The 27,517-nt window shown below is 36.8% G+C and overlaps 1 protein-coding gene across 1 annotated transcript in view; it reads left to right on the top strand.

Moving 5' to 3' along the window:
- Nucleotides 1-27,517, top strand: part of SUCLA2 (succinate-CoA ligase ADP-forming subunit beta) — a 47,975-nt gene that overhangs the window by 19,410 nt on the left and 1,048 nt on the right. The window contains exons 5-10 of the mRNA XM_082675723.1: nucleotides 7,721-7,849; nucleotides 10,769-10,907; nucleotides 17,249-17,410; nucleotides 17,505-17,647; nucleotides 22,334-22,454; nucleotides 23,182-23,270. Of these exons, the coding sequence (XP_082531849.1) occupies nucleotides 7,721-7,849; nucleotides 10,769-10,907; nucleotides 17,249-17,410; nucleotides 17,505-17,647; nucleotides 22,334-22,454; nucleotides 23,182-23,270 (783 nt within the window). The remainder of the gene's footprint in view (nucleotides 1-7,720; nucleotides 7,850-10,768; nucleotides 10,908-17,248; nucleotides 17,411-17,504; nucleotides 17,648-22,333; nucleotides 22,455-23,181; nucleotides 23,271-27,517) is intronic.

Genomic DNA, 27,517 nt, shown 5'->3' with positions numbered 1-27,517 from the left:
ACTTATTTTAAGTGGCCTCTTTGTCATACGATTTTAAATTCAAATCCATTTTAAGGCAAAACCTTTTGTAAGACCAACAAGAAAAGAGGAATTTAGGTTAAGAAGGTGAAAATAGCATTATTAATTTATTTGAAATTACAGTTCTTTGCTAGAACTTAAATTGTTCTGAAAGCTTATTACTAAGATTTAAAAGTTAAAACCAAATCATTTAAACAGAAGCACCAGTTCATTCAGCAGTCATGATCATATGCAAAACTACAGTCATTGTTTTAACTGATCTCTATTTTATTTACCTATGTAAGCTTTCTTCTGACTAATTGGCTATAAATTTTGGGGTTTCTTTCTAGTTAGTCAGGGAATTAGTACAAAGAGAATTTGTTCACTTTCTTTTATATATTTATTATTTCATATGTATTTTTTTTTTAGACTTTTCTCTAACTTATAGCGAACTCTTGGAGATCTAATCATTACTTTAGTGAGAAACGTTTTTCCCCCAGTAGTGCTGCCTTTTATGTGGCTCTTCACTTCTCTTAGCAGTAGATATGAAAAGAAAAGGACAGTAAAACTAGAATAAAATGTTCAAATACTTTAAAAGTTTGTTGATTCTACCTTTTCAGTTGAATAAAATTGTATTTGGGGGTTATCTGTAGATTAATTTACTTATATTTTACTTCAGTAGCATGACAGTAGATTCATTTATCTATATTTTACTTTAATAGCATGATACTAGTTGATAGATTCTTTTTAAATCTGAGTGTTTTCCTCTCTCTTTAGATCTCTTTAAAAGCTTATAATTTTGAATTGCCTTTCTAGGGGAAAATGAAGAATACCTTTTCATTTGAAGTTTATAGAGAAAGTAAAAATTAGACTTTAATTTCAAACATTTCCCTTGACTTAAGCTTGCCATTGTTCTCTTCTTTAGTCTCAGAAATGCACAATGAATTCTTCTATTAAATATTTTTTGTGTTTGTTGCAGTGAGCTCTGACACCAAGTAACCAGAATTGAGCCAGACTTCACAGGTTAAGGGCACAGTCCTCCACATAACTGCCCTCACTTCAGACGTCAGCCTCAAGTTTGGGGGTCCCGAGGTCACCCTCACTTCTGACGAGCTGGCAACAAGTTTGGGAATTCCTAGTACCCCTCAGGTTTCATAATTTGCTAGAATGACTCACAGAACTTAGGAAAATACTACACTTGTGATTACAGTTTTACTATTGCCAAAGGATACAAATCAGAACCAGCAAAATGGACAGATGATGCATAGGGCAAGGTCTGGGAGAGTCCCAAGCATAAAGTTTCCATTTGCCTCAGGGGTGTGTCACCCTCCTGACATATTGATATGTGACAATACACAGAATATTGGCAACCACAAAAGCCCACTGAGTTTCTAGTCGAGTTGTTTTTATTTTTTAAATTGTGGTCAAAACATAGAATATGAAATTTACTATCTTTAACAGCTTTTATGTGTACAGTACAATAATGTTAACTTTGTGCATATTGTTGTACAACAGATCAAGGACATTTTCCATCTTGTGAAACTGAAACTCTGTATCCATTGAAAAACACCTTCCCCTTTATCCCTTCCTTCAACTCCTGGCAACCACCATTCTTTCTGTTTGTAAGATTTTGATTATTTTAGATACCTCATATCAGTGGAATCATGCAGTATTTGTCTTTTTGCGATTGGTTTATTTTGCTTATCATAATGTCCTCAAGGTTCATCTATGTTGTAGCATATGTCAAGATTTCTTTACTTTTAAAGGCTGAATAATATTCCACTGTATGTATGTACATTATTTTCTTTATCTTTCATCTGTTGGTGGACATCCAGGTTTCTTCTGCCTCTTGGCTATTATGAATAATGTTGCAGTTAACATGGGCATGGAAGTATCTATTTGAGGTTCTGTTTTCAGTTTTTTTGGATATATACCCAGAAGTAGGATTGCTGGATCATATATTGAAGTTTTTGAGGAACCTCCATACTGTTCTCTACAGTGAGTCTACTATTTTACATTTCTACCAACAGGGTACAAGAGTTCCATTTTCTCCACTTTCTCACAAAGACTATTATTATTATTGACAGAAATTATCCTGATGGGTATGAGGTTATATTGTGGTTTTGATATGCATTTCCCCAATGATTAATAATATTGAGTACCCTTTCACATGCTTGTTGGCCATTTGTATGTTGTTATGGACTGAATGTTTATGTCTCCCCCAGAATTCATATATTGAAGCCCTAACTGCCAATGTCATGGAACTGTGTAACTGGAAGAGTTTTGAGGTGCATGCTAGAAAAAGCTGAGATTGCCATGAAAGGACTTTTAAAGTTGATTCTGGTGAGGACTCAGAAAGAAAAAAGTAGAGATACAGAGAAAGCTTCCATCTTCTTCGAGATTATATAAATAATCATGAACAGAATGTTGGTAGAAGTATGGATGGTAAAGACCATTCTGGTGAGGTCTCAGAAATGAAGAACATGTCTTCAGATGATGCAAAAAAGATGATCCTTGTTGTAAAGTGGCAAAGAATTTGACTGAATTGTATTCATGTTCCAGTGTTTTGTGGAAGGTAGAACTTGGGAGTGATGATATTAAATATTTAGCTGAGGAGATTTTTTTAACAAATTTATTAATTTTTAAATTTTTGGCTGCTTTCGGTCTTCGTTGCTGTGCATGGGCTTTCTCTAGTTGCGGCGAGTGGGGGCTACTCTTCATTGCGGTGCACAGGCTTCTCATTGCGGTGGCTCCTCTTGTTGCAGAGCACTGGCTCTAGGGGCGCAGACTTCAGTAGTTGTGGTGTGCAGGCTCAGTAGTTGTGGCTCGCGGGGTCTGGAGTGTGGGCTTAGTTGCGCCGCGGCACGTGGGATCTTCCCGGACCAGGGCTCAAACCCATATCCCCTGCATTGGCAGGTGGATTCTTAACCACTGTGCCACAAGGGAAGTCCCAGCTGAGGAGATTTCTAAGCAGAGTATTGAAGGGGTGGCTTCATTTCTCCTTACTGCTTATAGTAAAACTTGAGAAGAGAGAAATGAATTGAAGAAGGAATTATTAAGCAAAAAGGAATCAGAATTTAAACATTTGGAAAATTCTCACCCTGCCTATATTGCAAAAAACTAGAAAGCTATTTGGAAGATAATTATGAAGGGTGTGGCTGAAGAACCATTTGATAAGGAGATTAGTATGGGTATGAACCATGAATTGTGAGAAATAAATGTCTGTTGTTTAAGCCACCCAGTGTGGTATTTTGTTATAGCATCCTAAGCTAAGATGTGTATTTCCTTTGGAGAAATGTCTATTCAAGTCTTTTGCCGATTTTTAAATTGGGTTGTTTCATTTTCTGGTTGAGTTGTAGTTCTTTATATATTCTGAATATTAATCTCTCACATACAGTTTGCATATATTTTCTCCCACTCTCTAGGTTGCCTTTTTGTTGATTGTTTCTTCTGCTGTGTAGAAGTTTTTAAGTTTGATATAGTCCCATTTGTATAGTTTGCTTTTGTTGCCTGTGATTTTCTCTTATTCAAGAAATTATTGCTAAATCCCATGTCATGAATCTTTTCCCCTGTGTTTTCTAGGAGTTTTACAGTTTCAGGTCTTACATTTAGGTCTTTCATCCATTTTGAGATAATTTTTGTATATGTATAAGGTAAGGGTCTAACTTCATTATTATGCATGTGGTATCTAGTTTCCCTAATACCATTTGTTGAAGAGCCTGTCCTTGCCCCATTGTGTAGCCTTGGTACCTTTGGAAGACCATTTGACCATATATATGAGGATTTATTTCTGGGTTCTCTATTCTGTTCCATTGAGGTCTGTCTTTATTGTCAGAACCATACTGTTTTGATTACTATAGCTTTGTAATATGTTTTGAAATCAGGAAGTAAGAGGCCTCCAGCTTTGTTTTTCTTTCTCAAGATATTTTGGTTATTCAGGGTCCTATGAGATTCCATGTGAATTTTAGGAATTTTTTCCCCTATTTTTGCAAAAAAATGGACAGTGGAAAAAAGATTGTATTGGGGAAAAAATACCATTAGGATTTTAATAGGGATTGCATGGAATCTGTAGATTGCTTTGCGTAGTATTGAACATTCTAATAATATTAAGTCTTCCAATCCATGAACACAGGATGTTTACTTATTTGTCTTCTTCAGTTTCATTCAGCATTGTTTTGTAGTTTTTAGTGTACAAGTCTTTTGTCTCCTTGGTTAAGTTTATTCCTAACTATTTTATTCTTTTTGACTCTATTGTATCAATAAATTGGATCATTGTCTTAATTTCCTTTTTAGATTGTTCATTGTCAGTGTATAGGGATGCAAGGCATATTTGTGTGTTGATTTTGTGCTGTAACTTTGCTGAACTCATTTATTCTTAGCCAGTTTTGGGGGGGATTCTTGAGAGTTTTGTATATGCATGATCATATCATCTGTGAACAGAGGTAATTTTATTTCTTCCTTTCCTATTTGGGTGCTTTCTGTTTCTTTCTCTTGTCTGGTTGCTCTAGCTAGGACTTCCAATACTATATTGGATAAAATGGTGAGAATGGGCATCCTTGCCTTTTTCCTGATCTTAGAAGGCAAGCTTTTAGTTGTTCACCATTGAATATGATGTTGGTTGTAGGCTTTTCATCTGTGGCCTTTATTATGTTGATGTAGTCCTTCTCTTCCTAGTTTGTTGAGTGTTTTTATGAAAGGGTGTTGAATTGTTTCAAATGCTTTTTCTGCAGCAATTGGGATGGTCATGTGGTTTTTTTGACCTTGATTCTATTAATGTGGTGTGGTACACTGATTGATTTTCCTATGTTGAACCATCCTTGCATTCCAGGAATAAACCCCCTTTGATCATGATATATAATCCTTGTAATGTGTTATTGAATTTGGTAGGCTAATATTTTGTTAAGAGTTTTTGCATCAATATTCATCAGGGGTATTGGTCAGTAGTTTTCCTGTAGTATCTTTGTCTGATGTTGTAACAGGGTAATGCTAGCCTCATGGAATGAGTTTGGCAGTGTTCCCTCCTCTTCAGTTTTCTTTTTTTTTGGAATAGTTTGAGAAAGATTGGGGGAATTCTTCAGTGAAGCCATCTCGTCCTGGGCTTTTCTTTGTCGGGAGGTTTTTGATTACTCATTCAATCTCCTTGTTATAGCTCTGTTCAGATTTTTATTTCTCCATGGCTCAGTCTTGCTAGATTGTATGTTTCTAGGGATTTATTTCTTCTAGGTTACCCAATTTGTTGGTGTTTGATTGTTCATAGTAGTCTCTTATGGTCCTTTTCACTTCTGTGGCATCAGTTGTAATGTCTCCTCTTTCACTACTGATTTTTGTTGTTTGAATCTTTTCTATTTTTCTTAGTCTAGCTGATGGTTAGTCAATTTTGTTGATCTTTTTAACAAACCAACTCTTAGTTTTGCTAATTTTTTTCTGTTTTTTAAAAAATTTTCTATTTCATATGTTTCTGCTTTAATCTTTATTATTTCCTTCCTTTTGCTAACATTGGGTTCAGTTTGTTCTTCTTTTTCTACTTCCTTGAGTTGTTAAAAAGAAAGCCATGAGTTGGGTGCTTTCCTTCAACTTTGGTGAGCTGTGTTGGCTTCTGTCTATAGTATTACAAGTTCTCTGGTGCTGTCACAAGCTGCTGAGCTTTATTTTGTTCTCAGTGCCTCTCCCCCACAAGACATTCAGAGTTTGCAGGTTCCCTGTTAGCCCTCCAAGTCAGGTGAGACAGAAACCAGTTCCTTGGACAGACCCCTGAAAAGCAGAAATGTTAGATGCACATTTCACTCTTCTCTTTCCCTCCCAAGGGGGAAGCCCCACATTGGGCTATTTCTCAGATATTGAGCTGTGTTGGCTTGGGGGAGGGGCTCACTTAGATGAAATAAAATGACTTTTCTTACCCATTTCCTTGCAGCTGAACTTGCTTGGAGTACTGCAACTTCTTAACTGTTTTCTGGTTTTCTCTAATAGGCATTTGGGGTCATATATTGTTGTTGTTAAGTTAGTGTTTCTGTGGGAGAGCAAAATCTGGGGCTTTCTTTTCCACCATCTTGCTGACCCTGATGTCCAGAGTATTTTTGGGTAGTGGCAGTGGGGGTGTGCAGGGGTTATGAAGTAGGAATGATTGACTGAATCATTGCCCACTAAGTTAAACTTAATCTCCAGGCCTCCTTCCCTCTTGGAAGTGTAGGCTGATATCATGTGGCTCAAAGCTCCAACCTTCTAATCACATCATTAGTCTTTCTGACCTGGTCAGTGCCCACCTGAGTCATCTCCTTTGTATTATCTAGGGGTCCATTGTGAGTCACCTCATTAACATAAACTCTCAGATGTAGGGGAGGGTTTAGAAGTTGCCTCCCATGCACTGGGGACAAAGGCCAGCCAAATTCTTTATTACACATGTATATTGAAATCTAGTCAGGCAGTATAAAATTTAAAAGGTACAAAGATGTACAGGGAAATACAAATCTTCCACCCATCCTTGTTCCTCAACCACCCAGTTTTTCTCCTGGAGGGCTGATACTTAAATCTTTTTTTGCCTAAATAACAGTTAACTCTCTTTAAAAAATAATAAATTCCGCCGCCGCCGCCACCGCCGCCGCCACGCCTCCCCCACCCTGGTCCCTTTGGCTATTGCCATATTTTGAGGATTTGAAGGACTGTATTGTTCTCCAAACAGTAATGAATATAATATTATTCCTTTACATTATACCTTGAAATGAATTTGTTACTGAAACACTTAGGTACTGGGATAGAAAAGTGAAATTAGTCTTTTGAGGTTTTTTTTTTCCTGGATTAAGAATAATATATTCACTGTAGAAATTTTTTTTAAAATAGTGACACATAAAATAACAAAAGTCTTATGATTTAATGTTTTATTTCTTATCTTTTTTCTGCTTGTGTGAATAGTGGGAGGGTGCATATTTAAGCACACTTTATGTTAAAAAAAACACAGTTGAGAATAGAATCTAAGGTTTTGTATCATTTTTTCCCAGATTACACTGCTGAGATCATTTTCCTTTCCAGATGCATTAAATAATCTTTAGTAGCATGGTTTTACCATTTCCTTGTTTTTGCATGTTAAGATTATTTCTGGTTTTGTGCATAAATTAGCAAATCTATTAGATAATTTTACTTTGTTTTTTTCTTGATTGATTTTAGAAGACTTAAAAGTTAACTTAATTGTTTGGTATTTATCATCTTACCTTCTTATATTGCTCATGATAATAGCCAGAACTATTCTTTCAAGGTAGGTAGCTTTCTTTTTTACTGACTTCTAGTAGGGCTAGAGCTTATAAAATCAGGACCTTTTGTTCATTAGGCTTTCCCTATTAAATATCAGTAAACTGTTTTATGATTTTTTTAATGTTCTTTAAACAATACTTTAATGTCCCTTCAGTTCTTGTGAAAAATGCATAGGTTATATTTCACATATGTATATGATTATATTAAGTTGTTTGGTATACATTTGTATCTGTTTTTAATCTTTTTCCCTCACAGGTGAGCCATTGTCTTCCTCTTCCTTTTCACTTCTTTTCCATTATTTCAATTGAACACTTAGCGGGGGCATTGTGCAGGTGATGCAAGGATAAATTCTCAAGGGAATTTAAGAATAGTGGGGAGTGATAGATGTATAAGTCTGATAGTGTACACAAATAGATTTTAAGATTTTATTGATGGTTCCAAAATAAAATCTAGATATTTTGGCTGTTTCCCCTCCTGCTAGGGTCCTGTATTGATAGGAAGTTCTCAAGGTGGTGTCAACATTGAAGATGTTGCTGCTGAGACTCCTGAGGCCATAGTTAAAGAACCTATTGATATTGTAGAAGGCATCAAAAAGGAACAAGCTGTTCGGGTATGTTGTACTCCGAAACATTTCTAGCTTTTGATTGGATAATTACAACCCTTAAAGAGAATTAACTGTGTAAGTGAAGTGATTGACAAAACTTCTTAAAAAATTTTTTTCTGTCAAGGCATGTTAATATGTAGTTTGAAATTGCAACTTTTTAGAAGTATCTAAAGCGTTTTTCTTCATATCCTTCATAAATATTTTACTATGTATCTTTAAAAGATAAGGATTCTTTTAAAATAGCCACTATACCATTCCATCACTAGTAAAACTAACAATAACTTCAACTTCTTAATATCATCACTTACCCAGTCATTCAAATTCCCTAATTGTCTCAATTTTTTTTTTCTTTTACAGTTGGAGTTGGGATCCACTAAGTTTTTTCATTGTGGTTGGTTAATAGGTCTCATAGGTCTTCTTCTAGTTTATAGGTTTCCTTTCCCTCACTTTCTTCATCCATTTTCTTTCATTTTGTTGAAGAACCTGGGTTAATTATACTTTATTGTTTTTCACAGTCTGGATTTTACATCCCCATGGTGGCATTTAACATGTCCTATCCCCCCTTTATTTCCTGTAAGTTGTATGGAATGGTAGGGACACTGTCTCATATATCCCTACGATAGATCAGTGATTTTATTTTTGGGGGGTTTTATGGACGCTTTTAAGAATCTGTTTAAAGCTGTGGACTTTCTCTCAGTGTACGTACATACTCGGTAAATTTTGCCTACAGTTTCAATAGTTTTCTGTACCATCCTTCTTGTGTGCCTCTTCCTCCCATTCGATTCCCACCCCACCCAAAAAAAGCCCCCCAAAAGAAAAACTTAACCATGAAGTTTAGTATTATGGCCTGTGAGAGTTGCTTGTTAATGTTTGTAATACTGCTATTAAATTGTTTAGCTTATATATAAAAAATGAGTGACCCATCTTAAAAAGAAGTTTGAATATTAAAGTTTGAATGAAATTAACATCTCTTATTAGGAAACTGTCAAAAGAAGCTTATGGTATCGAAGTACAGTAGAGCAGGAACTTTGACTGATACAAAGATTTCCCTGCTAAAGCATGAAGAAAGTCATTTAGGCAAGTGAATGGTATAAATGTTTAAAGGGGACAGAGATTTGATTCATTAGGTAGTTATGTGAGAGTGATGACTGGAGACTTAAATTTAAATGAGAAAGAAAACACTTGATTTACAAGAATACTTGAAGGAATAATCTACTAAGATTGTACCTTTTTGAGTGATGGATGAACAGAAATAGTTCCCAGCACAGTGCTAGACAAACTAATTTCATACTGGGCTGATCAGAATTCTTTTGTAATTCTCAGGTGTTTACATTTAAAACAGTAGATTGTAACCTAGTGAAAATCTTTCTAAATGAAATGGTACTTTATTTCTCATCATTCTTTGTTTTGAAATGTTTTAACCCAAAATTACATTTCTTAGTTTGATCATCCACTTTATTTTCATTTGATTATTTGCATTTGTCTTCTTGCAAGAATCACATTCACTTTCAAAGAATTTAATATTTTCTGTTATTGAAAGTCAGATGTATTGTAGCCTTAGATAGCAATTGGAAGAGAGGAAAAAGCTACTCCATAGGTTTCCTGATCAGCTGCAACAGTTAGGATAAAAAAAGAGACATGTGGCTTCTATACCAGTGGTTCAGAATTGCTTATACAACTTTAAAATATTATGGAGTTTTGGTCCACTATAGAGCTTGTGAACCACAACTTCTGGGTTGAGACCTTGGTGTATGCATTTTTAAAAAAGCTCTTCCGGGCTGCCCTGAAGAGCACAGTGGATAAGAATCTGCCTGCCAATGCAGGGGATACAGTTTCGATCCCTGGCCCGGGAAGATCCCACATGCCGCAGAACAACTAAGCCCACGCGCCACAACTACTGAAGCCCGTGTGCCTAGAGCCCGTGCTCCGCAACAAGAGAAGCCACTGCAATGAGAAGCCCGTGCACCGCAATGAAGAGTAGCCCCTGCTCGCCACAACTAGAGAAAGCCCATGTGCAGCAACGGAGACCCAACACAGCCAAAAATAAATAAATAAATAAATAAAAATTGAAAGAAAAAAAAGCTCTTCAGGTATATTTAGGGAGGAATCTCTGCTCAAGACTGTAAACTTTTCTACTAGATTAGAAGCTTAAGTACCTGTATATCTTTTGAATCTAGCATATATTAGGTGTTCAGTAGATTTTTGAATGAATGGGATAATACTTGTTTGACTGGATGTGTCTTCATTGCTTGGTAGACACTCTTCATAAATTACCTAAAAGGTAAAATAGGGTGAATTAATATTTTGGCCATTGGACCATTTGGATTATCAGTCTGCCTTTTATATGTAGTTTTAATAAAATATAAGTCTCTATTTTCAGTTTAGGTTGGCCATAAGGCTTAGTGGTAGTATGGAGGCTATGGAATAACACAGGAGGAACAGGAATTGAGGTGAATGACAAGTCATTTGACCTCTCTGAATCTTTTTTTTTTTTTTTTTTGCGGTATGTGGGCCTCTCACTGTTGTGGCCTCTCCCGCTGCGGAGCACAGGCTCTGGACGCGCAGGCTCAGCGGCCATGGCTCACGGGCCCAGCCGCTCTGCTGCATGTGGGATCTTCCCGGACCGGGGCACGAACCCGTGTCCCCTGCATCGGCAGGCAGACTCTCAGCCACTGCGCCACCAGGGAAGCCCTGAATCTCTTTCTTTGTAAAATGGGCATACTACCTGCTTTGTGAGGATTTTGAATAAAAACTTTTGTTTAACCATTTAGTGATAGTAGATGCTATTTTAGTGATTAATGTTTAACCATAAATGAGTCATGTTTATTATTTAAATGATAAACTACAAGGTTTTTTATTTGTAATAATTTAATGTTGATTGGATGTATACAGCATTCCTATAATAAAGAGACAAATTAATTTCAGCTTGCACAGAAGATGGGATTTCCAGCCAATATTGTGGATTCTGCAGCAGAAAACATGATTAAGCTTTACAACCTTTTTCTGAAATATGATGCAACCATGGTAGAAATAAATCCAATGGTAGAGGATTCAGATGGAGCTGGTAAAGTATCTTTTATCAAACATTGATTGTCTGTTTATCCACTTATCATATTCTTCACTGAGGAAGTTGAACTCATACGGAAGTGAACTCATTTCTATGTAGAAGCTTATTTTATAATGAAAAGAGTGAATGTGAACAAATATTAAAGAGACCCTTTAAAACAAACACCTTAAATATATATTTATGTACACACAGAGGGGTTAAAGCTGCACTGTATGGCAGCTACCAGTCACATGTGGCAGTTAAAATTAATTGAAATAATATAAGATTAAAATATTTCTCAGTTGCACTAGTTACATTTCAAGTGCTCTGTAGCCCCATGTATTGGACAGCTCTGTATTGGACAGCACACATAAAGAACAATTTCATCATTGCAGAAATTTCTGTTGGGCAGTGATGGATTAGAGTATCCACTACAGTAGTGAATAAATAGTTGTAGTTTTGGGGAATTAGCCATTTTAGTCTCCCCAGGTTTCAAACTTCAGAGACACCATGATTGTTATTGTACAAAGTGTGTATTCTGATGCTAGAGTCATTTAATATTAGGGAAGTAAGATTAGCTTGTCACTTTGACAGCTTTTCTTTTACGTATGTTTAAAAGGTAAATCAGGTTTTGAATTATCATGCCTTCCATGTATAGTTTTTCTAAAACTATAAGTTGCTTTATTGTAGCCTAAATTTTTCTTGATATTTTACATTAATTGCTTCTGTTGCTATAATTTGTTTGATTTTGTTTCAAGTCTCTTTGGACATTTCTAATCTTCTTAAGCATTTGTAGATCTCTTTCACTTTTATACTTCTAATTAGTTATATTCATTATTATAGAAGTCAATTTTTAGCTGGTCATTTATATGGTTGTATAAAGAAAAATGAGTAAGTTTTCTTGTGATTGTAGAGGTAGTTTATAAAACTAAAAATAATTAAATTTTTTTAAAGAGTGAGGGCTGATGCACATTTTAAAAATGAAATGTCCAGTGAAGGAGAATTATCTGTATGAAACCGATATTTTTTTTTAAGGGAGGCAGTTCTTACCTATTTATTCTTTTAGATTGGCATTACTTAATCCTTTGTGGGTCAAGGACAAATTTTAAGAAATGCAGTGAAAATTGCATGAAAGCGAGTAACCCTCACCAAGGAGTCTGCACCAGTGTTCCCATGTGTGCATGTGCATATGCACTGTTTTTCATGCAGTTTAGGGGTTCTCAAACTCCTTGAAGCCTTTGGTCCTGCATTTGGTACTTGGATGTCCAATTACTAACTCCTATTGCTAGGCAACCTTTAGAATCCTTTTGTCAGGTTTCAAAACCGATCATTCTGGAATTTTTTTTTTTTTTTTTTTGCTGTACACGGGCCTCTCACTGTTGTGGCCTCTCCCCCTGCGGAGCACAGGCTCCGGACGCGCAGGCTCAGCGGCCATGGCTCACGGGCCCAGCCTCTCCGCAGCATGTGGGATCTTCCCAGACCGGGGCATGAACCCGTGTCCCCTGCATCAGCAGGTGGACTCTCAACCACTGCGCCACCAGGGAAGCCCCATACTGGAATTTTATTGGAATTGTATTCATCCTATAAATTGTTGGGGAGAAATTAACATCTTCCTAGTAATCAGTTTTTCCAACTAGAAATACCTATTTTTCCATTTATGTAAGTCTTGATTTATACTTTTTTAAGTAAGACTTATTTTCTTTGGGTAGGTATTATATTTCTTTTTAGATTTATTTGTAGAAGTATTTTTTTGTTGCTATTTTGATTGGGATCTTTTCTACCATTGTATTTTCTTACTGTTTATTGCGGTATACAGAGACTGTTGATTTTGTTCTTCATTTGAAGATTTTAATTCTATTGTTGTATTTGTTTTCTAAGTATTCTAAGTATACTTTGGTTTCCTATAGTAGGAAATAGTAGGTTTCCTCTATTTAACAAAAACATAGCAAATACCATATGCTAGGCACTATTGTAAGAACTTTTCAGATATGGACCCCTATAGTTCATTAAATGTTTATAGCAGTTCTGTGAGGTGGATACTATTACTATCCTTATTTTATAGGTTAGGAAACTGAGTTACCAAGAGGTTAAGTGACTTGCCCAGGGACACATGGCTAGTGGTAGAACTGGGCGGTGAATCTAAACAGTCAGCTGCAGAATTTGTGCTCTTACATATGACACAGTTGTATGACAGGGATATTTTGGGTAGAGAGTAGTATATCAGCATTATTGGAGTAGGAAGAGATTAGCAATAAGGTATATCTTTTAGGTTAGGAAGCTGTAGCAGTAGTCCAAGCAGGAGGTAACAAAGGCAGTGGGAATGGAAAGGAGAAGGCTTTATTTTACAGATGAGTTCAAGCTCAGGCTCTGTTAGCAGATCTACATTTCTCACAGTACTTTCTTTATATATTTTGAATGGAGGCTTTAGACCAATGCAGACTATGTAGTTATAAACATATGCAGATTGATACGTTTTATTTATAAGGTTCATATTGAGTTTCAAAAGTAATATTTTTAAAAATAGAAAATATAGATATTTGTCTCCTTTTGGTACCAAGTTACCATATGACAAGATAGAATATACATTTGGGAAAATTATCATAGTATTCCTTAAAATAGTAGTTTAAGGATATTTTGAATGACTAAATTTGGAGTTATTTCCTTTGTGCACAGTTTTTTTGGAACATATATGCTGCATAGAATGAAGTATACCTCTTAATTTGTACCGGTTTACTTGTTTGAATAATTGTAAGAGGAAAGCATATAGACTCTAGACTTATTTTCCTAGTAATGCTCTGAAAACATAGGGTAATATAATATATATATATGTATATATTTGAATACAATTGCTTAAATAGCTTATCATACCATTGCCATCATTGGGGTTTCTGAGAGATCTTCCAGTGATTACTGATCTTCCCTGACAGAGTTCTAACTAAAATGGATCTGACAACTAAATTACACCATTAGACAGACTTAATAAATCTATTCAAATATGAGGCTTTAACAGGGCAGGCCTGTCAGGGATAGACTGTGCCTTGGGAATAGCAGTTGGAAATGGTTGCTCGCTGTGGGAAGCTTACTCCCAAGAGGAAGAAGGATTGAGCAGAATTATGCATGCCTAGTTTTATAATATCTAGATTAACTAGACAGATAATTTGTGTCCTTTCCTCTGGGAAGAATTAAGTAGAGACAGTGAGAGACAGATCTTATACTAAGTGAATGTGAAAGGAAGCATCAGGAGTGGGGAAGATTTGATCCCGCCGCCTCCCCCCCAAACATTCCTTAGTATTTTCTTTACCCACTGAGCTCAACCATCAAGCCTGTGATCTATCAGGGTGGATGTGGAGCTCTTGAGGGAGGAGAGGTTAGCTGTCTGTTTGGGTAATCTTGTTCTGACTTTGAGGCTGCCTTTCCAATCCCAGCCATTGTTCCTCTGGCTATTATATGGGAGCATCTATAGGTAGTTTGGATTTTTACCCCCAGAAATTTCTAAAATGGGTCAAAATAGTACACCAGTATCAGCTTTAAGAAAGTGTTATGCTCAATTCTGAAAATTTATTCTTTTCTGTTTCTGACACCACATTATGTCCAGTCAGGTTGTCTATCGGAATTTCAAAAGTTCATCAGTGAGATTAGATTATGGCATTAAAATACTCTGAAATACTCTAATAGTAGATTACATAAAGACACAGCTGGATTTAAAGTCCAAATGTGATAAAAGTCCAGAGGACCTAGAGAACTGAAGTCCCAAGTCACATTCTCTTATCTGAGTTAGAAGTTCAAAGAAATTAATGTTCTTTCTAATTTTGTAAATATTTTGATTGAATGAGAGGTTATGAATTCTAGATAGTTTTAAAATTCTTTTAGCCATGGCAGTTTGGACTGTCTGTCACAGGAATGGGTAGAGTTTCTTTGTGATTTCAGAAGTTATATTATTTGAATTTCAGATCTCTTATGTGCCTGAATTCTAAAAGTGTACAAAAGGTTAATAATACATATAAGTTTATCACAGCTTTGACCCTCAATTACCAAATTTGGAGAAACCCCTCCCCCCAAACTCAAGCCATTCCCACTGCCAGGACAGTGATCCCACTGCCAGGCACAATAATATTCTCAGAACCATGTACTTCGTTTTATCAAAGATCGTGGCAGAAACTCAGTGAAAGCTGAATGAAAGAGAATGGACTGATATTAGTCTCCCCAGGATGCCAGTTGTCTTGATTATCTTACCTGTGGACCTGAAATCAGTTGAGAGAAATCTCCAAGTAAGGAATTAATTTTGGCCTGGTGCATTTGTGACTTCTGGGGGGAAGAAACCCAAAATGTACATTTCTTAAAAGTTTTTCCTCTTTTGAACACTAGGAATTGAGTATGGGCTCTGTTTACTGATATTACACATACCCTTGCTGTTAGCAGAATTGTCAGTGGCTGGTTCTACTGACTGTTGCAGGGCTCAGGTCTAGGAAATACGCTTCCTAGGTATTTCACCCCAAGTATGTTTTTATTGGAGAATCACCATCACCTGAGTGAACCTGTCTTTATCTTCTTGAGTCTATATACTTTAGAGGCCTACTAAGGATTAATGCCTTTACTATGTGTTCCTCATTGTTTTTTGAATGGCATGTTAATTTTATTAATTTAATAGATATATGGTTGACTCTTGAACAACACTAATTTGACCCATGAGGGTCCACTTATAAGCAGATTTTTTTTTCAATAAGTATGTACTACAGTACTACATAATCTGTGGTTGGTTGACTCTTTGGATGCAAAACTGCAGGTATGGAGGGCCAACTGTAAAGTTATATGCAGATTTTTTTGCTAACATATCTTGAGCACTTTTTGCATTTACTAAAGCATTCTTCTAAAACACTTATTTTAATATTTGTAAAATTTGTCATATATAGATATGCCACAATTTATAACTATAAATTTATAAATGATTATCAAAATACAAGGGATCTGAAGGATCACAATCCAAGAAACATACATATTATCATTCACCAGTGATTTCAGATATTGTACTTTTTAGTTCCAAATTTTCAGTATGGTTCCTTTCATAGTTTTATTTTCTGCTGAGATTACTTATGTGGTGCTTTATTATGACCATATTTTCCCTTAAATCATTAAACATGTTTAAAATAACTATTTCACAGTCCTCTGATACTTTAAAATTTGAGTCATCTTGAGTTTGGTTTCTTTTGACTGCTTTGTCTCTTTATTTTTGGTTACATTTTCCTGTTTCTTCACAGATCTGATAATTTCTAGTTGTATACTAGACATTTTGGGAGACTGAATTCTGTCAGCTTCCTCTGAAAGAATGTTGGTTTTTGTTGTTAATAGTTAATTTGGCTGACTCTAAACTTTGTCTCTTGTTTTGTGCAACAGCTGAAACTGCTCAGTTCTTTTAGCCTCTATCTGTTCAGGAATAAGGAGAAAGTTGTAGTTACATTGGAGCAAGGAAGGGATAGAATACATATTGAAAGCTAAAGTCAGAGAATTAACCTTCATAAGGGCCATTTTGGTAGAGTGCTGGAGGTAAAAGCCTGATTAGAGTGGATTTAAGAGAGAATGGCAGGAGAAAAACTTGTACTGGTATAGGGAGTTTTTTAAGCAGGGCTTGGCAGATGTAGTCTCAGTTACTGCTATTTCTCTACTTGTTCTTCTCCTTCTTCCTTTACCCTTTCTTTCTTCTTTCTTCTTCATAACATGTTAAAAATATAAAACCCTTTGTAGGCTCACAGGCCATAAAAAAACCAGCACAGGCTGAATCTGGCCCATAGGCCATAGTTTGCTGACCCCAGGTTTAAAGAGACAGCTCTTTCCGTGAGTTATGTTGTATAGAAAGAGGAGAGTAAGGGGGTGGGGGGAGGTAGTGAGTAAAGAGTTTTTTCTTTCTTTTTATTGAGGTGGGGGAAAGAACAGCATTTTTACAAGTCAGTTTGATTTAGCCAATAGAAAAGTGGGGTGGGGTGGAATTTACAGTGCAAGAAAGACAGAATTAGCGGAACAATCCCCTTGAGTTGAGACCCTGGGCCCAAGCAAAGGAGTTAGCTAGGAGCATGGACGGTTAATTCTTGGTAATTAAAAAGAAAATTAAATGCTTTTGAGGTTTTTTTTTTTCCCTTCTTTATCTGTTGCTTAGGATAGGTGTAGAACCAGTAACTTTGATGGGGCAGTTTTAATTTTCACATATTCTTTTTCAAGAAACAGTTTGAATTAATTGTGAAGATAAATTGAAATACTTTAGTAAGTAACAAAATGTGTTTTTCTTCTGAAGTCAAAAATATTTGATTACTGTATAGTTTATTGTGTCTATCTTGAAATTAACATCACTTTATTTTTTTCCTTCAAAGTGCTATGTATGGATGCAAAGATCAATTTTGATTCTAATTCAGCTTATCGCCAGAAGAAAATCTTTGACCTACAGGACTGGACCCAGGAAGATGAAAGGGACAAAGATGCAGCTAAGGCAGATCTCAACTACATTGGCCTAGATGGAAATATAGGCTGTCTAGGTACCACCTGTTTTTATGTTAAGAGTTGGATTGGCTAAGCTTAATTTATTTTCTTTGTTTGTTGCTTATACAAATCATTTTCCCTTCTTGATAGTAAATGGTGCTGGTTTGGCAATGGCCACAATGGATATAATAAAGCTTCATGGAGGGACTCCAGCCAACTTTCTTGATGTTGGTGGTGGTGCCACAGTCCATCAAGTAACAGAAGCATTTAAACTTATCACTTCAGATAAAAAGGTAGGGGCAGAACTTATGTTTTAGAATTTGAATGGAGAGAAGTAACTTGATTAATTAGTAAATGTGGTCGTTATAGTAGTTGAGCGTTAAAGTTCAAAAGTCCTCAATAGTTTGGAAAAGTTTGCTGAAATCAATAAAATAAAAGTTAGCAAGAAAGAAAGATAAACTTTCCCATTGTGATTTAGAAAACAAGGTGAAGAAATACTGGATGGTATTAGATAATACTATAAACGGTAGTGATTTGGCATGAGAACCCATTACTATAGAAAAAATTTTGGAGCTGTTAGTTGACTAAAAAAGCCAGAAATCTGGAAAGTCTGTAAAGCTAAAAAGAAAATAAAAATCATCTTTAATTCTATCCAGGCATAGCTTTTGTTACTATTGATTTGATTTATTTTCTTTAAGACTTGTTAATGCTTATATATTTCACACATACACTCATACACATTGCATATGTATCATTCTAGAAACACCTTTATTAAGATATAATTCATGGGGCTTCCCTGGTGGCGCAGTGGTTAAGGATCTGCCTGCCAATGCAGGGGACACGGGTTCAAGCCCTTATCTGGGAAGATCCCACATGCTGCGGAGCAACCAAGCCTGTGTGCCACAACTACTGAGCCTGCACTCTAGAGCCCGCACACCACAACTACTGAGCCCGTGTGCCACAACTACTGAAGCCTGTGCACCTAGAGCCCATGCTTTGCAACAAGAGAAGCCACCGCAAGGAGAAGGCTGTGCACCACAAGGAAGAGTAGCCCCCGCTCACCGCAACTAGAGAAAGCCCACACGCAGCAACGCAGACCCAGTGCAGCCTAAAATAAATAAAAATAAACCAAAAAAACCCCCAAAAACCTGGCTTCCAAAAAAAAAAAAAAAGATATATTTCACATGCCATATATTTCACCCATTCATATATATATCTTTCAATACACACATTTTGAGTCTTTTTTTGCTAACATATCTTGAGCACTTTTTGTGTAAAGTATTATTCTAAAACACTCATTGTAATGTTTGCATAATCTGTCATATATAGATATGCCATAATTTATAGTTACGAATTTATAAATAATTATCAGAATACAAGAGATGTGAAGCATTGTGATCCAAGAAACAGACATATTATCATTCATCAGGTATTTTTTTAAGGAATATATCTACTGTGTGACCAATGTGGGTTTTTGTTTGTTTTTCTTTTTTGCGGTACGCGGGCCTCTCACCGCTGTGGCCCCTCCCGCCGCGGAGCACAGGCTCCGGACGCGCAGGCCCAGTGGCCACGGCTCACGGGCCCAGCCACTCCACGGCATGTGGGATCCTCCCGGACCGGGACATGAACCTGCGTCCCCTGCATCGGCAGGCGGACCCTCAACCACTGCACCACCAGGGAAGCCCCAATGTGGGTTTTTTTAAGGCTTATGGAAATAAGATAATGGCCTTCATGTAACTAGTCTTACTGAATTTAGACTGAGAATTTGTCATTGGTAGGGATCAAGATACCTTGAACTGTGTTGAGAATTGAATGAGTTGGGCAAGGGGAAGGAAATGTGCAGAGGCATGGGGTCCAGAGAGGGCCACTGTGTTCATGGATTGGTAAGATGCTTATGCATAAAGATGTAGCATTATTGGGATGAATGATAAGGAGTAATGTTGGCAAATTGAGATCCAAGTTGTGAAGATCCCTGTATCTATAGCTAAGGAGTTTTGAATTTAATACTTCTACCCCAGCACATTTACAAATATATATATCAACTCCTTACCTTTTTGTTTTTTTATTTTTAAAAAAGAAGTTAATTCTGCTAGTAAAGTGTGAAATGGGGAATAGGGAGACACTGGCAGAAGATATCAATTTGGTTATTATACCTGCTTGTTGGGAAGGATGAAGAGGTCCATAACAAAGGCAGTGTCAGTAAGAATAAAGCAATGAAACCTACACTGCTGAGATAGAATCCTTAAGTTCATTTTTTTCCTTTTTGGGCGTGGCATGGGGAGGGATTGGTTAGGACTTCTGGCTGCAGAGAATCATTGGTGATATCTTTTGTGCTGTCAGAAGCAAAGTAAAGAAATTTGGTATTTTTGAATGAATGTGTTAAGTTTGCCCTGTGGTGATTATACCTGGTAGATAGTTGTAAAGATATTCTTTCTATAATGGTCAGATGTGTATTTGAGAGTCCTCAGTATATTGAGAAAAGTTGAAGTGTTAGGCGTTGGTGATATGACTCATGCAAGTGATTTGAGGAAACCAAGAATAGAACCTGGCTCCTCCCACCCAGTGCTGAAGGACTGAATAAAGAAGGAAGACCCAATAAAAGAGGGAGAGAACAAACTGACAGAGATGGTTGCAGATCAGGAGAGAGTGGTGACATCAAAGACCAGGGTGAAGAGTTCTGGGAAGTAAGGGAATGGGCAGTAGTGTTAGATGCTGAAAGAGAGGAGAGGGGGACAGAGGCCAGGCTGCAGTGGGTTGAGTTGTGATTGGGAATTGAGGGTGTGGAGTCATACAGGAGAGTTACTCTTTCGGTGGTGGGGTCTGAGGAGGCACAGGAGGACGTAGTGCTCGCAGTTGAGTGGAGGTCGGCTTGAGAAGAGCTGTGCAGTGTATGCGTGTTTGTGTAGAAGACCAAGAAGATGGGTTGTTTCTAGCTGGAGAAGAGATTTGAAGATAAAGAAGAGAGTGAATATAGCTAAAGGAATGGAGAACTGGAGGAGACACAGTACAGTAATTAGTGATGAGGTTAGTTTTGGAGAGGAGGTTACTCCTTAAGGTATTACTGGAAAAGGAAGATCATATGCTAGAAGTTAGAGAGTTTGAAGTGGGATAGGAGGCTCATGAAGAAGGTTGAAAGGTATGAGTCAGACTATTGCTGATGAATCATTATTATACTGCTCTTCAGGTTATGCTCGTGTTTCACAGGTTTGGTGTTTGGTTTTGTTTTTTCCCACTCTTTTACTTTTCTTGAAGTTGGAACGGATAAACTAATAGGCTGGAATCATGTATTATTTGAATGGGGACGCAGGTAGACTGGGTATGAGAGAGGAGTGGCTATGAGGAAGCTGAGTGTGCCCACGACAGTGTCATTGGTTTGCTCAGCTGTGGCTTCTAGGCTCTATAGTGAAGCACGCCAGATTGGGGGAGAGCTGATAGACTGGTTGATTAGGAAGGGGTTGAGGGACTAGAGACTTTAAAAGATTGGATTTGTTAGAGTTAGAGATGAAAGGCGTTAAGTGAAAGGAGAGGAGGTTGAGCAAGAGTGGGATTTAGACATTTGATATTGTAGAGACATTCATTCTGGCCAGGTCAAGGATTTGTCCTTGGTAGTAATCAGTTGATATGGACTGGAGGTAAAAGTGACATGGTAGAGCTCCAGTCACTTGAGGCTCAAGTGCTAGATGATGCCTGTGGTGCGTACTGTAGCTATCCCACATGCGGCAGGAGGGGGTGAGATGGGAGGGTGCCAGAGTCCACTGTGAATTCTGTTCCATTATGAATTCTAGACCTTTATTTCTTGAAGTATAGAAATAATAGTGGTAAAGATAAGGAATGCTTAGTATAACTCAGTGTGTCTCAACTTTTTTCCTGTCATGGCATTCACAGAAAGTAACATTTCAATGGGGCATGGGAGGTACATGGGGAAGGTTGCTTGTTGTCAGAGGCCACTGGCTTAAGGTGCCAGCCGTCCCAGAACCTTCCTAATTGCTCTAAGGCAGCGGTCCCCAATCTTTTTGGCACCAGGGACCGGTTTCGTGGAAGACAGTTCTTCCACGGATGGGGTGGGGGTGGGGGATGGTTCATGCGAACGACGGGGAGTGGTGGGAAGCGATGGGGAGTGGTGGGGAGCGGTGGGGAGCGATGGGGAGCGGTGGGGAGCAATGGGGAGCAATGGGGAGCGGCAGATGAAGCTTCGCTCCCTCACCCACTGCTCACCTCTTGCTGTGTGGCCCAGTTCCTAAGAGGCCATGGACCGCTACCGGTCCGTGGCCCAGGGCTTGGGGACCCCTGCTCTAAGGGGTGAGGGGAACAATATCTTGGTGTGTCTATAACCCATTTCTATCTCACTGGTTGAGAAGTTCTAGTGTAGCTGAATAAACTAAGCCTCTTTTTAAAAAACAAATAAGGTTTTTTTCTAAAGGATAGAAGAACAGCGATTCAGACTACTGGTGTGATGATGAAAGAATGCCAACCCAAATAGGCCCTGAGGTTTGGATGTGATGTGTAGCCAGGAGTGTCCATCCATACAGATGTTGAGTAATTTTGAGGGCCTGGTTTGTGTGAAGAGTTAGTAGAGTTGATGGGGAAAAATGAAGAGATGATAGTTAATGAGGACTAAATTGGAGCTCTTGCATATGATGTTGTCTTACAACATGGTCTGGGTTAGTAATGTTGGTAATGACTATGCTTAATAGGAAACAAGAAAATGGAATCAAGAGGTCTTGTTAATATGTGACAGGAGAGAAGAGACTGTGAGCCAGGTGTTGAAATTACCCAAGGAGGGGAAATAAGTTTTGCTAGGTGGTGGACTGCACACACTTCAGTGATGAGAGCTGCATGCAGAGAGTATGGCTGTTTGGTCTGAAAATGTTTCCATGAAGTTAACTTTTATCATAAGGCACAGATACTAGTGTTTTCTTGGGAAGGAAGGAAAAACAGTCATTCCTTTAAAATTTTAATCTAAAACATTTTATTGGCAGGTACTGTCTATTCTGGTCAACATCTTCGGAGGAATCATGCGGTGTGATGTTATTGCACAGGGTATAGTCATGGCAGTAAAGGATTTGGAAATTAAAATACCTATTGTGGTACGGTTACAAGGTAAGTGTAAAAGGATCTTGCAGTTGTTCTGTGAACTCTAATTGCTTAAAAGTTCATAATTCCAAGGGGTTTGGTTCATTTAGTTTTAAATTTAGTTTTAAATAGCTGTATATTTTTTTAACATCTTTATTGGAGTATAACTGCTTTACAGTGGTGTGTTAGTTTCTGCTCTGTCACGAAGTGAATCATCTATACGAATACATATATCCCCATATCCCCTCCTTCTTGCATCTCCCTCCCACCCTCCCTATCCCACCCCTCTAGGTGGTCACAAAGCACCGAGCTGATCTCCCTGTGCTATGTGGCTGCTTCCCACTAGCTATCTTTTATACATTTGGTAATGTATATATGTCCATGCCACCCTCTCACTTTGTCCCAATAGCTGTATTTTTAAAATGAGAGTATAGTAGGGAGTTTTTAAAACGTGGGTTAAAAAATTCTAACATTGGAGCAAAATTGTTCATAGTTTTGCTTACTATAAGTTGATACATTATTTATTTATTGTACGTATCTTGAATTTTGACTTGTCTGAATTACCATTAATGTGGTACGGCAAAGTATTTCACAAGGCAACTCCAGGTTTTTATAGTATTTGGTTTAGAAGCATTTGTATTAAATGACCAAAGTTAGTTGAAATTTCATATTTGTAAATGTATATTGTGACAAACATTTTAAATGGTTTTGTGTAGGTATTTAAAATGTCTATATTTGCATAAATCATTTCCAGGTACACGAGTTGATGATGCTAAGGCACTGATAGCGGACAGTGGACTTAAAATTCTTGCTTGTGATGACTTGGATGAAGCTGCTAAAATGGTAAACAGGTTATGTTGATCTGAGGATAAATTTGCAGTGTATGAAAGATTTATAAACATTTAGATTCTAAAATGAACCAGCTAATATTGCTAATAATGAGTGTTTCAGCTAAACACTAGGAGTATTGAACCCCATATACCTATCACCCATCTTAAACAATTACCAGTTCATGCTCAAGTCGTGTCTCATCTTATTCTTACCTACTTCCTTCCTTGCCCATGATTATTTTGAAGCAAATCCCAGACATTATATTATTTCATACTTCTCATCATTTATCTGTAAAAGATAAAGGTATTGATGCTATAAAGGGATTATTATTACTTGTTTCAGATGGGATAGTGGTATTATGTTTTATAAAAGAAAGAATTGAGTCAGTGTTGAAATTTCCCTGATTCTCTTAAATATTTTTTGCCTAGGTTCTTTGTTAGAATTAGAATCAAAAGTCTATGCTTGCAGTTGGTTAATATATCACTAAATTTCTTTTTATAGATTCTCCCTTGCCTCTTTTATTATTCTTAACTTTATTTGTTGAAAAAACCAGGCTGATGGTCTTGTAGTGTTTCCTGTAGTCTGGATTTTAATTATTGTATTCATGGGGTGTCATTTAACATGTTCCTCTGCTCCTGTATTTCCTGTAAACTGGTAGTTCAATCAATAGGTTTGATCATATATGTATTTGATTTTGAGGAGTGGGGAGCAAGAATATTTTATGGTTAATTTTGTGTAATTCCATAAGGAGGTATATAAATGTCAGATAACTTCTCTTTTTGTAATACTAGCAGTCATTGACATTCATAACTTAGATCCAATATTTTATTTATGCAAAGTGGTGATTTTGTAACTCTGTGATTATTTATTATATGGCATACTTATAAAAAGCGAAACTTTCTTGTATCAACTGTTTGTTGGCATGAAGTACATTTTTCATAGAAAAAGCAGGATACTTACTTAATTCTTTGGTTTTATTGATCAGTTTTCAAAATAATGGGTTTGTTCCATTATGGCCTACTAAAGTGACCCAGGCTTTTTTGTTTCTTAGTTTTTGTTTTTAGGTGTGTGTGTTGCATGCACGCATGTATGCACATGCTATTTTGAACTCATGGATTTAAATATATTTGATGTGGTTCAGTCCATTTTAGTTATTTTTATTGATGCGTAGATTATCTCATCTTTGGTCAGTGGGAACCTCTTCAGGTTGACTCCTGAGTCCTTCCTACATGCCCTGTGATATGCTTTCTGATATGATGAGATTTTTCAGGCTCATCTTTACATTTCTTGCTGCAGACCTGGAATCAGCCAGATGGTGTTTAGACAGCACAATTTAAGCTTTAAGGGTGCTTACAACTATTGGGTTGTTCATTGTTTCTAGATATTTTTAAGTGGCAAATCTAGGAAAATATGTATTTTTTAAAGAGATAAATACATGAGTACATAACTTCCAATATTTCCAATGCAAATCCAAGGTACAGTTTTTTTTCTTATCTGATATCTGTTTCTCTTTTTTCCCATTCTGTAGTAACATAAATATTCCTTTGCTTTGTCCCTCAATACAGACATGACAGTTTTAGAATAATAATACCAACAATATGACTACTGAAAGTAGTTCAAGACTTGTATGTGCAGTTCTTTTTGTCCTTTGAAGTATTTCCCATAATTTACTGGATTTTAAAATTCACATGAAACGGTTCTGTTTTATCCCACCTTTGATGCACGGTTAGCTTCATTTATTTATTTTAAAGGAATTGCTTAAAAATTTTTTTGTTATAATATTTCTAAATTCAAACTGTAAAACAAGGTGTACTTAGAGAATCTAGCCTTTATACCTACTCTTGTTTGTTCCTTCCCCATAGGTAACCAGTTTTTTTGTTTTCTTAGGATTTTTTTGTTCGTCTTTTCACTTTTTAAAAAACAAGCAAATAATGTATGTGTATACATATAGATTTATGTATACATATATGTCTCCACTTTCCCATATTATATGATGGTAACATGTATTTTACCTCATTTCTTTTACTTAACACTATATCTTGGTGCACACTCCCTAGTAGATACAGAGATGTTTTTAAATGAGAACTTCTGATTCTTTCCCACCTGTGCTTATAGACATTTCACAGAATACTCTTTGGGGCTATATGGTTTAATCAGTAACTAGGCTTTTGAGATTTGCTTTGTTAATGTGATAACTTTTCATAAGAATAATAAAGGTCTTATTTCCTTCTTTAGGACATAATTTGGGAAAAAACTTAGCTAGTAAATAAAATTCAACTGCAGTTTAGAGACAGAGGAATTTACACTCAGTCCTGAGTTTAAATTAAGATTTTGAGCAAGGGAATGAGAAAGTGTTTCAGAAAGCCTGTTTTGACTTTGAGATGTGGAGTCAATTGTTGAAGGGAAGAGTGAGGGACAGTAGGAATCTGGCTAGTGTAATAAATAGATGTGAGGTGAAGGTAATTGATAGGTTAGAACTTCTCTCTGAAAATATGCTTGTTTGCAATGAGAGCCTAAATTAAGAAAAGCTTTGTGGACATGGAGAGAAAGGAGAAGAATCAATAGGAGCTTGATCAATTAGACCATGAAAAATAAAAGTGAACAGTTGATTTTCGTTGTGTCTGTAGTCCTTCTCTACTGAGTAGGAGGTTATGGAAGTCATGACAATGTTAATAATATGAATATTAGCAACTGCTACCATTTATAATTTATTGTGCATGCAATGCTAAGCCTTTTTTTTTCTTCACGTATTATCTTATTTAATACAAGTTGGTGAAATAATCTCCATTTTTATAGATGAAGAAACAGAGGCTAGGTAAATTAACTTATTCAGGATCATGTATCATAAGCATCAGAGTGGGATCTGAACTCAAGGTGTCTAACTTTAAAACCTTCTCTTAACTACGCTGCTGGGGAGGAGAGAAGCTAAATCTGTTGTTTGGTTTTAGATATGTATAATTTGTATATGTTGTATGGTACCAGCTGGATATTCCCAGACAGATTATAGAGAGAGCATTGGAATTCAGCTTGATAATTGTTAACTTACTGACAGAAAGTAAAATACTAACTCCTAAACCCAAGCTCCTATCCCAACATTGTAAGTTAAGATTATTTACATTTCTTAAAAGATTTATTTATTTATTTATGGCCGCACTGCGAGGCTTGCGGGATTTTAGCTCCCCGACTAGAGGTTAAACTGGGGCCCGGCAGTGAAAGCGCCGAGTCCTAACCACTGGACCACTAGAGAATCGCTTTTATTTAGATATGCTTTGCGTTCTGTAGTATCCAGCTAAGACAGTCACTGTTTCTATCTTTAAAGATAAAGGCAGAAGATCTAAATAGACATTTCTCCAAAGAAGACATACAGATGGCCAACAGGCACATGAAAAAATGCTCAGCATCACTAATTATTAGAGAAATGCAAATAAAAACTACAGTGAGTTATCACCTCACACTGGACAGAATGGCCAGTCTGTATTTTAGTCTACAAATAACAAATGCTGGAGAGGGTGTGGAGAGAAGGGAACCCTCCTACACTGTTGGTGGGAATGTAAATTGGTGCAGCCACTATGGAGAACAGTATGGAGGTTCCTCAAAAAACTAAAAACAGAACTACCATATGATCCAGCAATCCCACTCCTGGGCACATATCCGGAGAAAACCGTAATTGGAAAAGATACATGCACCCCTATGGTCATAGCAGCGTTATTTACAATAGCCAAGACATGAAAGCAGCCTAAATGTCCATCAACAGATGAGTGGATAAAGAAGATGTAGTATATATATGCAATTGAATACTACTCAGCCATAAAAAAGAATGAAATAATGCCATTTGCAACAACATGGATGGACCTAGAGATCATCATTCTAAGTGAAGTAAGTCAGAAAGAGAAAGACAAATACCATATGATATCACTTATATGTGGAATCTAAAATATGACACAAATGAACTTATTTACAAAACAGAAACAGACTCACAGACATAGAAAACAAACTTAGGGTTACCAAAGGGGAAAGGGAGTTGGGGAGGGATAAATTAGGAGTTTGGGATTAACAGATACAAACTACTATATATAAAAAAATAACCAACAAGGACCTACTGTATAGCACAGGGAACTATATTCAATATCTATAAGGGATACAGAATCACTTTGCTGTACACCTGAAACTAACACAACTTGTAAATCAACTATAATTTTAAAAAAAGGAAAAAAATATGGATAAAATTTAGGCAATGATGAAGAGATATATACATATAT

The sequence above is a fragment of the Grampus griseus genome, assembly GCF_964374135.1.
Source record: "Grampus griseus genome assembly, chromosome: 18".
NCBI lineage: Eukaryota > Metazoa > Chordata > Mammalia > Artiodactyla > Delphinidae > Grampus > Grampus griseus.
This window is presented reverse-complemented; position numbering and strand designations above follow the sequence as displayed.